The sequence below is a fragment of the Cololabis saira genome, chromosome 17 (assembly GCF_033807715.1).
Source record: "Cololabis saira isolate AMF1-May2022 chromosome 17, fColSai1.1, whole genome shotgun sequence".
Lineage (NCBI taxonomy): Eukaryota > Metazoa > Chordata > Actinopteri > Beloniformes > Belonidae > Cololabis > Cololabis saira.
Window position 1 is genome coordinate 4743481 of NC_084603.1, and position 18820 is coordinate 4762300.

An 18820-nucleotide genomic window follows, 5' to 3' on the forward strand; every position below is an offset into this window, starting at 1 on the left:
TTCAGTTTGCTTTTGCTATCAAATTAATCCAACCTTTTTTAATAATGTATTCCCATCCTCGCCTGTAGTGGCACTGCATCAAGAAGTACTGAAGGAGAAGACACTACTAACAGTGAAGAAGAAACATTGTTTATCTCTTGGTTTGTGCAGGGCAACGTCTTTTCTGTTTCCCACAATTCCCTGCATTGTAGTTCACTTCCTGCATTTGGTCCACTTGAACCAGACTGAGCTACATTTTTAGTAGTGATGCACCGAAATGAAAATTTGTGGCCGAAACCGAAACCGAAAATAATAATAAACACTTGGCCGAATACCGAACAATACCGAACATGGTTCTTCGCAGTTTTTCATTTATTTTGCCAATTTTTTCACCATTGCATAAATCAAATAAATTTGATTTAGGCATGCTTTTAAAAGAAAAAAATCTTTTACAAAATTACAAGGTAGAAAACATTTGTTGAACATAAAAAACTGAACATTTTTTAATTTCCCAGCATTTCTTAAATATTCCAGCAGACATTATACCAGCAAAGAACAATAACTTAAAATAAATAAATTAGCAAAATACATTTTTTTGGCCATCTTTGAGCTTACGTTAGGTTTAACTGACTGAACATTGTTACATAGGCCTTAAAACAATAAAAATGCATTAAAGCGCTCAGGGTTTTTTATCATTTCAAATGATAAATCAAACTTGTAGTGCTGAAAGACTTTGCAGATGTGCCCCCTCTAGATATTTGAGCAGAACATTCATTGCAAACAGCCATTCTTGTATTATTCTTTGCCACTCTAAAATACTTCCACACTGCTGACATGTTTGCACCGCACCACTTCACTCCACGCTCTTCCACGTTTGATTTCGTCATCTAAACGCACCTGTAATAGATTGATTTATGTTGTTTTGGTTCCACCTGCTGGTGAATGTTAGTTAAATTCTTATGTGGTTAGTTTTTGGTTGGCCAACGATTTATGTGGTGCGCAACAGTTACCGAGCGGCCAGTCTATTTATATTACAACGCCGTTATTAATTGTTCGGTTTTTTTCCCACTTATTCCACCGAACACCGAAAGTGTTTTTTTTGCCATTTTCGGCCGAACAATTTCGGTTACCGAACAATCGGTGCATCACTAATTTTTAGGTGAACCATAGTTCACTTCTTTGATCCGCATCAGGGTTGATTGTTGTACCTTGCACAGACACAATACTAAAACTCATTACTGATAAAGGTGTTGTAAGTTGCTGCTTGAAAATATGAGGCATTTTCTTTTCTTTGCTGTTAAGGCAGATGTAAACAGTTATTCATTTAGCATCGTCTATTACAACTCTAACATTGATCTAATATGTTCCCTTCACAGACAACACTACTTCGGCGGGCCACGCCCCACCCTGGTGAGCTGAAATCTTTGAAGAAAACAGCTGAGAATGTCCGCAACGACCTGAATGCTGCCAAAGGACTGGACTCCAACAAAAACGAGGTCAATAATGCTGCAGACAGAGTGACCACGTCTGTGTGACCTTTACCTCAGAAATGTTTTTTGCCTCCTGTTTTTCGCCATGTTGTCCTGCACAACCCCGCAGCCCACTTTTTCTTTTTGAATACCCATGAACCCTGGTGTGGCCTACCCCTCCTGTGATTTATACCCTGGGACATCTGTAACCTTACTCCACCTCTCATCCTGTGGAAACGATGATCAGCCTACAAGGGCTGATGTGCCTTCCTCTTAATACACTTTTCACAGCAGTGATCTGCTTAGAGATGCTCCTTTTTAAAATAATTTTAAAGTTTTATTTCTTTTTAAAATTGCTATTTTTAAAATCAAACTTTAGGTAGTTGCACTATAAACCCTCTTAAATGTGTTATGTATATGTTCTCTACCTTTTTTACAACACTGGGGAAAATACTTCGTTTTAAATTTTTGGGCAAAGTAAAGCAGGAGTTTATGGACCTACTGATTAAAGATTATTGTAAATCTCTTGTGAATATTGATACTTTTATACATTTTGGCAGCTCAGATGTAAATAAAAGTGTATAGCAAGTTTCTTAATCTGTTGAAGAATTTTAAACTTATTTTTTTCCTTTCTCAAACTTGGTACATCTTTCTTTATGTTCTTTAAATCAAAGCAATGAACTAAACGTCTACAAATGTCTTATTGAATCCACTGTCACGGGGTGAGTGGGTGGCTTTTGATCCACTCATACTGCATCTGTAAAACATCAAGAGCTGTTTTTGGATGACGAGTAAATTTGATTAGGTTGGCCAAATCTGGATTTAAGTTCTGCACATCTAATTTAAATGATCCATCTGCAATGTTTTATGCAGGAATAACAGTGTCATCTTTTTTATATGTACTGTCCTTCACTGCTTTGTATTTTTTGTCCGACAGATGCCAACACAGCTGTATTTACTTCCTTTTAGCAAAGAGTACCGTGCAGATTAATCATCAGTTTGGGGGAAGATTAAGGGTCTTGCTACAAAGATAATGCTCTAAAAATGCAGTTGTTCATTTAAAATGCACTTCTCAGTGTTGCTTTAATTTGATCCTATTATGAGATACATGGTATCTTGAGTTATCTTGTTTTTAAAACTGAGAAAGTGGACCAGTCAAATTGGTTCAATGGTTGGTTTTATGTTATTAATTATTTTCTGATCAAACTGCACAAAGCAAATCTCAAATTGGCTCCGGGCCTGGAGATTTGATGACTTCTTAACCACTGATCAATAAAATGAGTGCAACACTAAACGACACGCTTGTTATTCCTTTAATTTCATAAGCCAGCCTATTAAGTTTAGAGAGAACATCATTTGCCTTTTGGCTTGAGGTCATGTCAGCTGAGTTGAACGTAATATCATTTTCAAATTAAAAGAAAATAATTGAGGTATATTTGGCTTCTTGATTTCGGTCTGAAAAACAAGAACATTGTTATTGGAAGTTTGAATTTTAGTTCACTTGGGAGACGAACAGAGTCCATTTTCATACCCTTTCTTCAGTTGTCGTGTCTGTCCAACAGTGCATGATATTTCTGTAGTGCTCTGCCAGTAAGTGAAGCGTCCACCCTGCACGTGCTGCATGTTGCACTGATGATGGCATGCTTTCGCTCTTCTGTTATCCTCAAACAGTATATACGAAACTTAAGCTCTGTCTTTTTGTATCTATGCAAACAAACTCCCCGACCATTTTATGAGGTACCTCTGGTATACCTAATAAAGTGGTGAGTGTTTGTATTTATACACAGCACTTTACTTTATTCAGGTGCCTAATAAAGTGGCTGGTCTCATGTGTTTTCCTTCTTTCTCTGTAATTCTCTACAATGAATAAACTTCTGCGCTGTTCTGTTTGTGCTCATAAATGCAGTGATGTTTCGGGTGACAGTTTAAGTACCGTGTGAGAGCTTCTTCACATACTGCAATCCATTTCAAGCATGTCGTCATCTTTTACTTAGTTCTTTTTTGCCTCAAATTCAATCATTCTCTCATGTGACAGAAATTTTAAGCTTCTGCAGATGAAGCTTGAATCTTTTGAACCGAGGGAATGTAAAAATGAGAAAGTACTGAACAGAATCTGAATCTGTTGCTATTTTAAAAACATCTGGTGCATTAACAATAATGATAATAATTAAAAGTAAGTACAATTCATGAATAGTGGAGAAGGAATTGATAACTGAACCCAAAACCACTTGAATACAAGTTTAAAGACTCCCACTCTGCACTGATCCACCACTGTCACTGGTCATCTCTTTCAATTAAATTAAATTTTCAGCAACAGGTGGTGTCTTCTCACTACCTCCAGGAGTGTAGAACTCCTGACAGTAGCCCGTCCGCCAGGACCGGCTGCCAACCCTGGGCTGTGCCAGGATGTCTCCAGCGGGAACCTCAGACATGTCCTGCCAGCAGCAGCAGCAGCGCATGTGGTCATTGCTCTGTGGAATACACAAAGGAGACTGGACCAGCTGAGGCGGTGTGTTGTTTTATTGTTTTTTTAATTGAAGCGTCTTAGTTGGATGCTCACATGAATGTGTTGGACCCTAAGTTTGACTGCTGATGTTTTTCCACAAATTCTAGTTTTCTCATCGTACGATGGAATAAAGACTGAAAAAACACGTTAAACCTTTCACAGTTAGTCATTTTAACAATGTTTGACTAATTAAAATTTAAATTCATGGATTTAGTGGAATACAAAATAGCATTGATAATGTACAAAGTGTTCAACAGATTGTTACCTAGTAAAATTGTAAGCATGTTTAAAATAAGAGTAAGTAGATATGAGCTTCGAGGGAAACGTATGATTGAAAAACCAAAGTCTAGGACTAAAATTAAAGATCAATGTATTACTGTAAGGGGTGTAAATATATGGAATGCACTTGATGACAAATTGAAAATGTGCCAGTCGATTCATGCATTCAAACGTTTGTTTAAGTATAATGTGTTTGAAAAATATGAGGGATCCAGTAGATGAAACTATTATGGAATTATGTTCGGGATTGTGTAAACAATATGATTTATTTTTTTGTACTATGTTTTGTATGTTTGATCTGAATAAGTTGATCATGTGAGAAGGGTAGGCGTAAATAAGCAATAGCTTCAGCCTATTCCTTTTCGGTTAGGTCTCCTTTTCATTCATTCAAATTAAAGAATATCAGGCCTTTTTGACGAATCCCCCAGGCAGACAATGAAAGCATCATTAAAAAAAATGTTTTTTTTTTTGAATTACCAGATCAGTACTACACAGTTGCCAGTTGGAGAATGTCTGTTTCACCATCAAGTAGACGGAAGCAAAGATAGCAGGACATTTCCACATCCCAGAGGTGTTAGTGCAGGTCCTGGTCTCCGTGGAAACCCTAGGTGCCATACAGAGAACTCCTCAGTTACAGGTTGTCCCAAGTCTTCCGTGGTGACCAGGAAGAGCCTTCCTCAGGACTCACTCACCTCCCAAGTGCCATTAAAAGTAAATTTATAGTGTGTATTTCATTAATAAATCATTTTGTCAAATTATCTGGTATGAATTTCTTATATCTATTAGGAAGTGCTGCTCTTGGCAGATCACTTCTGTTTGTACTTCAATCTTTTTTATTGAAACGATTTTCTCTCAGCTACAGATCAAAGTGTCTGGACAGAGGGGTGGCTTGGGAATCAGTATTGCTGGTGGAAAAGGCTCGCTCCCTTTTAAAGACCACGATGAAGTGAGTGTGAGGGCAGCAGAGGTGATATTACTCAATCTGTTGCAACGTGGCTCATTTACCATTCACAGATAAGCGTTTGTCTCTCTGAATGAAGATGTGAAGCTGTAGCCTGGAGCACCTCATGATTGTGTTGGCTGCCTTGGAGACCAAACACAACTTGAGATGAAAATGCTGTGAGTACATTGGCATTTCAAACGGAATCATGGCCAATATGTTTGTTTCATTCCAGGGTATTTTTATTTCCCGAGTGGCTAAAGGGGGACCATCAGAAAAGGCTGGAATACATGTTGGAGATAGATTGTTTGAGGTAAGGAGGGGTATCCTTTTTTTCTAATTTTATTCATAACCGCTCCTCCTCTGACTGGCAAATACTGATACCAGCATGCAAAATATGTCTGAACCAAAACTGCATTTAAATTCGGTATTATACAATTCAAGGATTTCCAAAGGATATTCCTCTGGTGACCACTTGGGGGCATCCTAACATTATGCTTGGACTCCCACATATAACACTAATAAGTAGTAGAATCCAGCAAATAATAAAACAATAGACAGGTTATTATCTGTGGACAGACCACTTTATTTGTGTGTGTGTGTGTGTGTGCGTGCGTGCATGCGTGTGTGTGTGCGTGCGTGCCTTTGAATGAGGGAATGAGTGAGAGAGAGACAGAGAGAGAGATGCTCACTCTTTATTGTTGGGCTGCTAGCTCCCAAATACCTTAAACGTGTACCATGACCTCTGCCCTTCCAGGTCAACGGGATCGCTATGCAGGGGGCGACCCACCACGAGGCAGTCAGCGCCCTCAGGAATGCTGGGAGCTGCATCAAAATGAAAGTGCTCAGAGACCGGCTGGTAACTCGGGAGGTGTCTGATATGGACGTGCCGCAGAATCGTCTGGACTTGAGGGGCTGTGGACAGGACAGCAGAGGTCTGAGAAGCAAACAGTTCCCGCTGGAGAGTGCAGACGATCGATCGTCCAAGAAAATTGAAGTGGTTGTCTGCAATGGCAATGACAGTGTAGGTGGTTCACAACAATCACAGCGTTAGCATGATGCACCTTTTACATTTGGACATCTAAAACAATTCTGTCATCTTATACAAACTTGAGTCTGAACAGAAAATGCAAAGAACTTTGCATTTGGCTTTTATTTCACTGCAGTTAGTGTGAAGTTAAATCTTACCTAATTTTATTCCATTCGCAAATATAAATAAATCCCTGAACAAAAATCCAAGCTTTTTCTTTGTTTTTGTGTTTCAGTCTGATGCAGAGAAACAGACTGCACCTGAGCTCGACGTGGAGGTGTTTAAAAAGTCCTCACTTCAAAGCGGGAAACAGACAATGACAGTAAGCGGAAAACGCACTTTTCATAGCAACCTACGATCCTCAACCTCATTTGTTTTCTCTCCGGATACGCTCTCACAGATCCCCCGGATCATCCTCACTCATCCCTCCACCTCTGACGAAGATGTGGAGCTCTTGACACACATCTCCAGCAGAGAGAAGCTACGTGACCTTGGCAGTTTTGACAAGCGTGTGTACCCTAACCGTTTTAGCAGTACTTTCAACTTACCTTGACTACAACTCAGAGCGTCATAGATGCAGGACAAATACAATGTGTGCACTCCTGCTTATTATTTAAAAAAAGAAAAGTGGAGTATGATACTGCAGCTTCTGTAAACCTTTTGTCTCTTATTTTCTCACATTTAATTGCTGCTATTAGTTTTTAATGTCAAGGTCATTTACAAGCAGAATGAACTTAAATATGTTTATTCAAGTAGAAAAATACGGGTTTCCTCTGAAAATACATCGAACAGAGACTGAAAAGCACACTTTTGTCCAAATGAAACATTTAATTACATCAAATACAGTCAATTAAACAATGACTGAGGATACCTACCTCTTTTTCACATCAGTAAGATATTGCTGGCTCAGTAGTTTTTGTACCTGTTTTCAGCGTTCTGAGATTTGAAAAAAAAAAAAAAAAAAAAAGAACCAAACAAAGCACATGGCTGAACAGGTTGGACAGCATGTAATATTTGTCCAGAGAAGGGCTGAACTTTGTTTTGCATTTTTAAACACAGGTTACGTTACGTCTACGTTATGAGATAGATGAGGATTCATGACAATATACGTCGTGCAGAAATACCTCACAGCCTAAAGACCATGCTGAGCCAAAGGAAGAATTTTTAATCTGGCTTGCAGTGTCTAAATTACAGGTACTACATATATGTCTCCTATTATGCAACAGCTTTTATATTTTCACAATGATAATTACCTGTTAAGTGCAGACTTTCTCAATAAAGTGGATATATTGTACCAATAAGCCTTTCTTTTCTTTGGGTGGCTAGACTCCACTACTCTGGAGTTACCCAGGGTGAGAGGCGGCGGGATGGTGTGGGCTTGTTTATAGCCCCTCAGCTCAGTTGCCATGTGTTGGAGTTCACCCCGGTGAACGAGAGGGTCGCTTCCCTGCGCCTTCGGGTTGTGAAAAGGTCTCTCACTGTTGTTTGTGCCTACGGGCCGAACAGCAGTGCGGAGTACCCGGCCTTCTTGGAGTACTTGATAGTGCTCCAACTGGGGACTCCATTGTTCTACTGGGGGACTTCAACGCTCATGTGGGCAAAGACAGTGATACCTGGAGAGGCGTGATTGGGAGGAACGGCCTCCCCGACCTGAACCCAAGCGGTGCTTTGTTGTTGGACTTCTGTGCGAGTCACAGTTTGTCCATCACGAACACCATGTTCAGGCATAAGGGTGTCCATCAGTGCACGTGGCACCAGGACACCCTAGGCCGGAGGTCAATGATCGACTTTGTTGTCGTTTCATCTGACCTTCGGCCGCATGTCTTGGACACTCGGGTGAAGAGAGGGGCTGAGCTGTCAACTGATCACCACCTGGTGGTGAGTTGGATGCGCTGGCGGAGGAGGAGGTTGGACAGACCGGGCAGGCCCAAACGGATTGTGAGGGTCTGTTGGGAACGTCTGGCCGAGTCCTCTGTCAGGGACATCTTCAACTCCCACCTCCGAGAGAGCTTCCCTCGGATCCCGGGGGAGGCGGGGGACATCGAGTCCGAGTGGACCATGTTCTCTGCCTCCATTGTCGACGCGGCGGCTCGAAGTTGTGGACACAAGTCTCCGGTGCCTGTCGTGGCGGCAATCCTAGAACCCGGTGGTGGACACCGGAAGTACAGGATGCCGTCAGACTGAAGAAGGAGACTTACCGGGCTATGTTGGCCTGTGGGACTTCTGACGCAGTAGATGGGTACCGCCAGGCCAAGCGAGCCGCGGCTCGGGTGGTCTTGGAGGCAAAAACTTGGGTCTGGGAGGAGTTCGGGGAGGCCATGGAGGAGGACTTTCGGTCGGCCTCGAGGAAATTCTGGAGGACCGTTCGGCGCCTCAGAAGGGGGAAGCAGTACTCTGCCGGCACCGTTTATGGTGCTGGTGGGGAGCTGTTGACCTCGACTGGGGACATCTTCAGACGGTGGAAGGAATACTTCGAGGATCTCCTCAACCCAACTGACATGCCTTCCACTGAGGAAGCAGAGGGTTGGGGCTCGGAGGCGTGCTCATCCATCACCCAAGCCGGGTGGGTGGAGAAGTCCTGCCTCAGGTGGAGGAGTTCAAGTATCTCGGGATCTTGTTCACGACTGAGGGAACAATGGAGCGTGAGATTGACAGACGGATCGGTGCAGCGTCCGCAGTTATGCGGCCGATGTACCGGACCGTCGTGGTGAAGAAGGAGCTGAGTCGAAAGGCGAAGCTCTCGATTTACTGGTCAATCTACGCACCTACCCTCACCTATGGTCATGAACTTTGGGTAGTGACCGAAAGGACAAGATCGCGGATACAAGCGGCCGAGATGAGTTTCCTCCGCAGGGTGGCTGGACGCTCCCTTAGAGATAGGGTGAGGAGTTCGGTCACCCGGGAGGAGCTCGGAGTCGAGCCGCTGCTCCTTCACATTGAGAGGAGTCAGCTGAGGTGGCTTGGGCATCTGTACCGGATGCCTCCTGGACGCCTCCCTAGGGAGGTGTTCCAGGCATGTCCCACCGGGAGGAGACCCCGGGGAAGACCCAGGACACGCTGGAGAGACTATGTCTCTCGGCTGGCCTGGGAACGACTCAGACTCCCCCCGGAAGAGCTGGAGGAAGTGTCTGGGGTGAGGGAAGTCTGGGCATCCCTGCTGAGGCTGCTGCCCCCGTGACCCGGGAACGGATAAAGCGGGAGAAGATGAGTGAGTGAGTGAGGGTGGCTAGACAGATGTATGCATTGGGATGTTGTGGTGAAAACAATAAGACCATCGACCATCGACCACTTCAGCTCAGGGACAGTGACTCAAGGATTCCTGCTGACAGCTGGCAACATCAATAGTTGACTCACATGCTTGTTTCATGTGAAGTTGTGCAGCAACCGCTGTTGGATTACAATCTACTGTGAAATTCAACTGGAGACACTCAGGGCATTTTTTTTGATAATCTGAGGAGGAGGAAGAGCATTTAAGTGGGACAGCGGGATAGTGGGATTTTGCTTTCTTCAGGTGAAAGGCAGGTACATCGCAGGGCCACATAACGGCAAACAGCCCCACACCACCAATCATGCAGTTAACCCAATTTACATGTTTTTGGCTGCGAGGCGACAGTCCTGAAGTCGGCATTTTCATCAATAAATCCTAAAAGTATCTGCAAGTTTACAAAGGCACATTTGAGATATGATTTCAGTTTGCTATTTATTTTCTGCATGAAAAAGTTAAATTGCTAATTCCATCTAACTCAGTCTGAAACTAATGGCCCATTTTTCAAGACTGAGTAAGACCAGCTGAGACCTGCTGAGAGAATCTGGGGACCTCTCCGGGATGTACCCCACCACTCACCCGGTGACAGTCAGGACAGGCTCCAGTAGACCATCAAAGAATGAATGAAAGAGGGAATAAACGCCAATGTTCCCCTGCATGGTCCAGCTCAACGTGACTCTGCTTGATTCTCATCCTCTCAGTTTTGTGTTAAATAATTTCCTTTCAGCGTGGGAGAGATCAGATGCTTTGATAAAAGACACATAACAGAAAAAATCCCTGTTTGTGTGTGTGTAGGTGAGAAAGTGCAGAGCTTACTGAGCTTTGAGTTTAATCTTGTAGGAGTGATCACACCATTATTATCTCTGACCTTTTAGTATTTCTGTCCTATTTTCTCACCATAGTATAGTGTCAGCTCAGCTTTCGTTGAATGAATTCAATTTTATTTATATACAGTATGTGCATCTAGTGCAGGGGTCGGCAACCCAAAATGTTGAAAGAGCCATATTGGACCAAAAACAAATATGTCTGGAGCCGCAAAAAATTAAAAGTCTTGTATAGGCAACACATGCTGCATATATATCTATATTAGTTACAACTGGGGGAAGATTTTTTTTTTCATTATGCACTTACAGTACATAATCTCAAGAGTACAATCTCGAGAAAAAAGTCGAAATGTTGAGAAAAAAGTCGAAATGTCGAGAAAAAAGTCGAAATTTCGTGAAAAAAGTCGAATGTCGAGAAAAAAGTCGAAATGCCGAGAAAAGTCAAAATTTCGTGAAAAAAGTCAAAATTTCGAGAAAAAAGTCAAAATTTTGAGAAAAAAGTCAAAATTTTGAGAAAAAAGTCGAAATGTCAAGATTAAAGAGGAAAGGAAAAAGGAAGAAAACAAGCGAAAAAAAAGGAAAAAAAGAAGAAAAAAAGAAAAAAAGAGAAAAAAAGAGAAAAAAGAAGGAAAAAAGAAAACAAGGAAAAAAAAGGTCAAACGTTTTTTAAAAAGCTCCAGGAGCCACTAGGGCGGCGCTAAAGAGCCGCATGCGGCTCTAGAGCCGCGGGTTGCCGACCCCTGATCTAGTGTAACACTGACCAGTTTATCTATACTGGAGTTTCTCACTGACTAAAAACTATATCTGCATTGGCCATGTATATCCAGTACTAGTCAGGCTCTACTTGACAAGTACACTGACTAACTGGGGTAGTTGTAAAGTCTGACTTTATTGTTAGTTGTACCTGATCCCAACCCTAACTTCAATGTAACTCAAACAAGAGTGATCCAACATATTTCAGTCACATATTACTACTTTTTTTACACTGAAAAAAAAAACAGGAAATGTATCGCACCATTGACATGTAGTGTTTAGAAAATAACACTAAAAGATGTGCTTTAGTGCTTTTCCAGCCTTCAAGGGAGTAACTTAAAGAATGATATTGCTGTTACCAGCAGCAGAAAATAACCTTCCTTAGAAAACTGCTGGAATCCCCCTTAATGATATGTAGTATGGAGCTGAGTCGTTTGGAAGAAGAGCCGCTTGAGTCGCCACTGTAATCTGGTGTGGATGACTTCCGGACATCCCCCAGATGAAATGATTCAAGCATTAGTCACAGGAATTAAATGTTGGAGGCTACAGGAGCATTGGCCACATGAATTGCACCTGTCAGACTATATATGGATGCAATTCTATGTTAAAAACGGTGGTATTCATGCTAATACTAATATGACAAATAGGTATATCCACTGCCAATAAAACTTACAGAAAAAAAATACGGTTTTAAATGCTACTGCTGCAAAAGGAGGATCAGAGACTAACATGCATTTGGCTGACATCTGGAAAATCCATTAAAGGACTTCTCAGGTTTGTTGGTGAGTCACAAATCCTCATCTTGGTTGTCACTAATGTGCAGAAGAACATTTACACACCGCTGTCACTCAGCTCATGTCTGTCAAGCATAAAAGCAAGAAACAGCATTTGGCATGAATGGTAGTATTTTGCTGTCACTCATAAATCTAAAGCTCATCCATGTGCCGCTTGTGCTCTGCTGTGTGTAACTGAAGGCAGTGACTCCATCCAGAGTAAAAATACATGTAAAACTGTTTTTTTTTTATTATTTAAAGTGATAAGTGAAATTGAAAGTGAAATACGTGGGACTTGTGAGACGTGTGTGTATATATATATATTCGCCCCCAGCACGCACACACACACACACACACACACACACACACACACATAGAAAAATCCCAGATCAGTCACTGCATGGGGCAGGATGGGGTACATGGATGGATGGATATTACGATGTTTCACTGTAGCTCAGAGGAGGGCTTAACTTGAAAAATCTTCCAATAAGGTGTCAAGTAGATCATTGGAAACTTTCCTGGGAACATCAATAGATCATGGAAGGACTGTGAAAAAACTGCAATTCTGCAGCTTCAACTTTAATCACATGACAGGCACGAGCTCAAAGGTGGCTCAACTTCCCAGAAAAGAAAAGAAAAGAAAAGAAAAGAAAAGAAAAGAAAAGAAAAGAAAAGAAAAGAAAAGAAAAGAAAAGAAAAGAAAAGAAAAGAAAAGAAAAGAAAAGAAAAGAAAAGAAAAATCACTTTTTTGGTCACACTTTTAACTATTTAGAGTAAATAATACCAAGTTTATCTAAAGATATTCAGAGTTTGGTTCAGCTTAAAGATAAATAATTAAGGGAATGTATCTTAAAGTTGATGTATCCATGAGACTACAACTTCCAAATATCTGGAACGTTACACCTTTTTTGTGAAATTGTGGAAGAGGTGCCCTTGTTTTGCTTGTGTTTAAATCATTAATAGGATTTAAACACAAACACAACGCTGCAGGGCTGTTGTGCAAAGGGGACTGCACAGAGGTACATCTTAGGGTGAATGCTGATTGAATTCTATTTTTTGCTTCTAACTATTTCATAAGCTAGAATCTCAGTTTATTTTCTCTGTCTAAAGTAGATCATAATGAACTATGCAAGCACTTACAAATAGTGAAAAGATAGTTACAGAAAATAGATCATTCTTCAAGCCAAACTCTTCATGCTCATCCCCCAGGTTACAGAAATACACAATACATGTTCCTAATAGTTTTGTTTACTTCTGGTGGGAGTTTTTTTTATGAGGAATATTTCAATACACGATTTAAAATGCTGCGTATTAAAAAATGTATTATTAGGATTTTGTTCTGGCCGCCACTTGACTTAAGTATGAAAACGATCTGCAAAAGTCACATGTCCAGTGTTTAGATATGATTGGTTTGAGGTGGTTTCTACATGAGCGTGCCAAAACAAACACAACAAACATCTCATATAATAGACATTAATGATGTAAAAACATGGCCATGCATGTTAGTCATTGATTCAAAGTTATAATTTAAGATTTGCTTCATAAAATACACTCAGTGCTTATATCTAAATCCTAGATAAAAATGGAATCATAATCTTCCTATAAATATGCGACACCAGAATTAGCATTAAGACGAGTGTAGGGCCCGGGAAATGGGTCTGTGTCTGTGTGTGTTGGTGTCGGAGGTTTCCTGGGGGTGGGGTCAGTTGGGTGGAAATAGACAAGAGCAGCTGTGTCAGGAATGAAGAATGTGGTGTACGTAAAGGATTACCAGCCACTCCAGCAGTGCACTTTCACTCACTGATAATGAAGCCGAGAAGTTGATGCAGCAGCAAACCAGGAAGTAATGGAATTTGTAGGAAAAAGTAATAATTCATTATTTAAAAAATACATGTTACTGGTGGCGATTTTGATTCATCTCAAAGCTTAAATTTGTTTGTAGAGTAAATTGCACGATCCTGCTCTCTGTGCTGCCGTATGTCAGCATCCGTACACAAGGCTGCCTTTATTCATTTTTCTTCTTGCTGTGACTACAATTACATCATAGCTTAATGCCAGAGGAAAACAATTGGTGTAATGCAGTAATTGTCACCATCTACAGGGGGGACATAAGACACCCAACCCCCCCCCTGCTTATTTTCTGAATTATTTAAATTAAATTGTCAATATTTCAGTTTTGTTGTGCAGCCTTGGTTAGGCAAGAAGCAGCATGATGTCTATCATAAAAAAGATTATACAAAAAAAAGGACTGGAGGAAAATACACATTTGTCATTAGAGATGTGATTATGTGGCTGCTGCTTATTTTAGCTACCAGTACTACCGGTAAATAATGGCTAAAAAACAAACTGTAACCTGAGAGAATGAGAGCAGATTTTTTCTGGAGCTTGTTGTGGCGCGGGTGTGAACATTGTTTCTGGTGCTCATCAGACTGTTGTCTGCAAGCTATTTGTGGCTATTAGGCATCTATAAAAGGAAACCTGCGGGGTTGATACCCAGAGCAACTGCAATACATACTGAACTTCAGAAGAGGAGCTGAAAAATGGGCATCCTCCTCTCTAGATGCTCTTTGACCACATCTTTGATCACATTTGAAGTTCTGTTCATGAAACCTGGACAGGAACAGCACTTCTGGAGGAAGATGAATCCGTAGCAGCAATGGACAGTTTGGATAAAGGTCAGGGAAAGGTGCGTTTTTTTATTTTTTATTTACATATGCATGTCCAGTATTTTATGTACTTACTTCAAGGTGCAATGGTATTTATCACTTTTCCCACTGGTGACTTTTTTAGTTGTAAAAAGGTTTGACTTAAACTTTATTGTGAATGTTTTACCTCGAAAAACAAATCCAGCAGGAAAAATTGAACCAGGTTTTGTTTTGTTTGTAACAACCTCCTCATGGTTTGTGCCCCCAGCTGCTGGCACACAAACATAAACTCAGACAGTTTACAGTCACACACCGCTACTTGATACTTAACTTGCTAGTTCCCTTCACACCACAGTGAAGCTACCTTCACATCAGAATAATTGCTATGATTCTAACACAATAAATTGTAAATTGTAGGAATTAAATTTAAATTTATTCATTACTATCAGCTCTTGATCCCTCGTGTCTTATCACTTTACTTTCTGCTGCTGAAAATGATATTGATTGGAACATGTTTTCTTGTTGTGTTGTATGAGACCTATATTAACACTTGTTTATAGTCCTTTGAGAGAGAGCCCAGCTGGCAGTGATCTATATTTGTGCAAATTATCTCCTTTGAAGGGAGGGGCTGTATGTTTGTCTGCAATTAAAGTCTTTACTTAGTGGCACGCTGAACTGTTAATGAGTGGACTGATGCATGTACTCCAAAATACATTTGATCATATATGTAGTCCGAGACTTTTTCAACTAAATGTGCACTAAATAACAACGGCAGATAACAATGTGTGAATAATTCAGTTTAAACCTTTCGAAATAATGGAAACATTGAGCCAATAATAACAACGAGGGACAATCACAACCTTGATGAGAAATAAAATCTAATGAATTCATTAAGTAGTTTAGTTGAATAGTTTGTTAATTTGATAAGATAAGATAAGATAAGATAAGATAATCCTTTAATAGTCCCACAGAGGGGAAATTTGCAGTTTACAGCAGCAAAGGGGATAGTGCAAAACAACAGGCATCAATAGAAATAGTAATAACACAGTAATAATATCAGAGTATGACACACTATAAACAGTAAACTGGTATATACAATAATTATAATAATAAGAAAAATAAATAATAAGAAATACTGGTATATAAAAAATAACAGACGGATATTTACAGATGGATATTTACATAATTGCATGTTGCAGTGAATGAATGCAGTGAATTGGTGGGTCAATGTTTATGTGAGGCCCACGAGGGAGCCCAACACTGGGAGGTCTGCTTCAGAAATGATTTAGGGGTGCTTGTATTCGACCTCTGGGACAAGTCCGACATGCCACGAGGAATAACTTAGAGAGGGCATGCACACAGAGAGGTGACATGTAACACAGTGAACCAGCGCTGGCTGAGGACGGCATGACCTCAGCAACATCGCGGCTCAAGACTCAAGACGGCTGCATTTGTGAGCAGGCGAGTAGGACATGCTTGCAGTAATCGTTCTCCCTGTAAACTGACTCTGCTATGACTACAGAGGACATGCAAACAAGAGGTTTCATAATAACATAAACACACAAATATCATGTTTATGAGATGTCACATAACTATTCCAGTCAAGATGTTTTTTGTTTTTTGTTAGTTTCTTTATTTAGCGCTGATTCCACATTTACCGGATGTACTCGCAACTTGAAGCCACTCACAGTTTCTGGAAGTATGAGCTGTCGCCATAAATTAGGCAGGTGTTAAGTACACTGATGGATATAATACTCAGTTTCTTTATTTTAAGTAAATGCAGTTGTCACCCAGTTTCGTTCGAGGAAAAAGTCATCCACTTAAAATGTTGATAATTACAAGATTGACTTTTGTAAAGCAAATTCTTACGGGCTAACCCCCAACAAGCTGCAGGCAGAGGTCCCAGGTCCCTGCACAGCTCTGCTAGTCCTTCATTCATCTTTGGCAGCACTCTTTTTGGCAGAGGCACTTGAAAGAAATGAAATAAATATTAATTATCATCATAGGTTAGCATTTGCTATGGCAATTGAGGTGAAATAGCTAACTGTGACTGAAATTAGATAGGTGTCTTCAAGCAGGCTCCCATGGTCTGCCTTTTTCATTTGATTTGCAACACAACAAGCGTACAAAAGTATACCCAAGATAGTTTTCACTAAGAACATGATATAAGCCGAAGCTGTCAACTCTCACACGATCAGTATGAGTCACCCAAATGACTATTTTCTGTCAATGTGTCGATTGATGTTCAGCCTCAGAACCGTAGTTTGATATTTGTTTGTGGAGGGACTATGTAATAGTCATATATGTGAAAAACCACCCTCGAGGGGCCAAGCACTTCCTTCCCCATCCTTCAAAATAATCACTCCATTGATTTAGTTACTGGTTTGGGGACTTGGTGATACATTATCAGCCCAAAGAACTTCACTAGTGTTTTCCAGTGTCACAAGTGGTGAGTTTCATAATATCGTATTTGCCTTCTTAAACTGGTGTTTGAGTTAGTTTAATGTTTGGGAAGGTAATGCAGTATCTCAAACCACAGATACTGTTGTAGAAAGACAACGTACAGCACCTTAGTTATAAATTTGGTCAAAATTGGAAATTGGTTTTGTTTCATCTGGTTTATCTTTTGACAAATCACTGTGGCTCTTTCATGTCCAAATGCCCGTTTCAGAGCTCTGAGCATGTTGGACCTGAACAAAGTTAAGTAACTTAACCCCGAGCAAGACTGTTCAGTAAAACTCATTTCAGAAACCACGGTAAGACCATAGACAAACAAAAGGCCTTGCCTTGCCCTTTCTCATTCTGTGCACCGCCATGTTGCCCGGGGAGCTGAGTGTTGTGTAGCCAATCCCCACTGGAATAGCTGCAGAGCTGGTGGCAGATGTGCACAATCCCATTTCACATTATGTTTCTCTAGCAAAATCTAAAATTACAATCGTAATTGTACATTGTTGTAATCGTAATTGTACATTATTGTAATCGTAATTGGGTTAGTACAAACTGCCAAATTTTTCACTTAGCCTCTAAGCATGACGATTATGGATGAAGAAATTAGATTTCAGCTAGTTGAGGAACTGCAACGAATCTAAGAGCTGATACATACTCCACAAGAACAGAAACATTTGTTCTTGTTTTCAAGGCTGCGAGACTAAAGTAATTTTGTTCTCACAGCCCTGGTTTGGAACTTCTTGCAGCTTGTTCTCGATCATAGACTGTATATTATATAAGGTTTTGAAGAGTTCACGCCGCTGATAAAACAACAGGAAGTAACAGTATGGTATGAGCAATTTGAGTGATTTTTTAAAATAGGGTTATGCAAAATAGTTACAAGTAGTTCATGTCTTGTGTGCAGTAGACACAGGTCTCAGCGCTGGAGAATCATGAAGGGATCTTGACACGAAGCTGAGCTAACAGCTAGCAGGCCTTGGAATGAGGGCCATAGACAAATGAATTTTCACCATCTAAACAGTTGAAATCAACGCTTTATACCACCTCCCTATCATCTATTTATAGACTCTTACAATTGTGTCAGGGGTGTCAATTCCTTGAGCATCACTCCCAATATCTATCGACACAATATTTCATTTGTGGAGCCTAAATGCCAGACTGTAAGTGTTCTTAGAATAATGACTGCGTTGTGAGTTGTCTGAAATGGAGGGAAAATGGGACAACAATAGATGATGAAAATGTAATCTTTAATGGCCTCATTTTTGAAAACTGTTTCCTTGGCTCTCAATGAGAATTTTAAATAAGAGCACTCTGACAGTTGTCTACACTGAGTGATAGTACAATGACTGCTAGTACACTGGAAGTACAATGCCACAAAACACAAAACCAACACATAGCCTTTTCAGACAAAGTGCAGGGCTTCCTGTGGTTTATAGTCCATAACAGGCCACACAGGCTATAGACAAACAACCAGACTGTCTGTAATGGCAGCTCCTTAGCTCTGCATGCCACTAATGGAGCGGGCGTACTGCAACCAGTCTGACGTGACAAATTCCTCAGATTCGAAAATCTTCATTGAAAGAATTTTACTGGTAAAATTTGTCAAAAATACAAAAAATAAACAATTATTTAAGCTCTACATTTCCATAGTAGTTGAAGTCTTAGCTGGTCTGTTGTTGCCTAATTGGTTGGTCAGTCAGAAAACTGTATCACCTCCACCTGACTGTCTAATGAGAAAATTACATTTCATGTAGCTTACATTTAACGGCAATTCCTCCTAGGGGTTAAACATATGAACTTCTCAATGGTGAACTAAAGAATCCTAACTTAATTTACATGTTAAGACATCTCAATATAATATTCTAACAAACAATAATAAAGCAAAAATACATTTCTCAACATGGCTCTC

At 40.5% G+C, this 18820-nt stretch overlaps 3 protein-coding genes across 3 annotated transcripts in view; all 3 read left to right on the forward strand.

Moving 5' to 3' along the window:
• The window catches only part of lrrc1 (leucine rich repeat containing 1), a 29845-nt gene extending 27100 nt beyond the window's left edge, over positions 1-2745 (forward strand). Inside the window, exon 14 of the mRNA XM_061744925.1 lies at positions 1356-2745. Coding sequence (XP_061600909.1) covers positions 1356-1514 — 159 coding nt within the window. The 3' untranslated portion in view covers positions 1515-2745. The remainder of the gene's footprint in view (positions 1-1355) is intronic.
• LOC133464080 (inaD-like protein) lies at positions 1603-7198 on the forward strand. Its single transcript, XM_061746056.1, has 7 exons — positions 1603-1653; positions 3688-3957; positions 4714-4944; positions 5090-5179; positions 5409-5486; positions 5931-6197; positions 6439-7198. Exons 1-7 carry the CDS (start codon positions 1603-1605, stop codon positions 6754-6756), a joined length of 1305 nt encoding a protein of 434 aa, XP_061602040.1. The 3' UTR covers positions 6757-7198.
• A 7134-nt stretch (positions 7199-14332) lies between these two features.
• Positions 14333-18820, forward strand: part of mlip (muscular LMNA-interacting protein) — a 29656-nt gene continuing 25168 nt past the window's right edge. Inside the window, exon 1 of the mRNA XM_061746057.1 lies at positions 14333-14504. Within this exon, the coding sequence (XP_061602041.1) occupies positions 14475-14504 (30 nt within the window). The 5' untranslated portion in view covers positions 14333-14474. The remainder of the gene's footprint in view (positions 14505-18820) is intronic.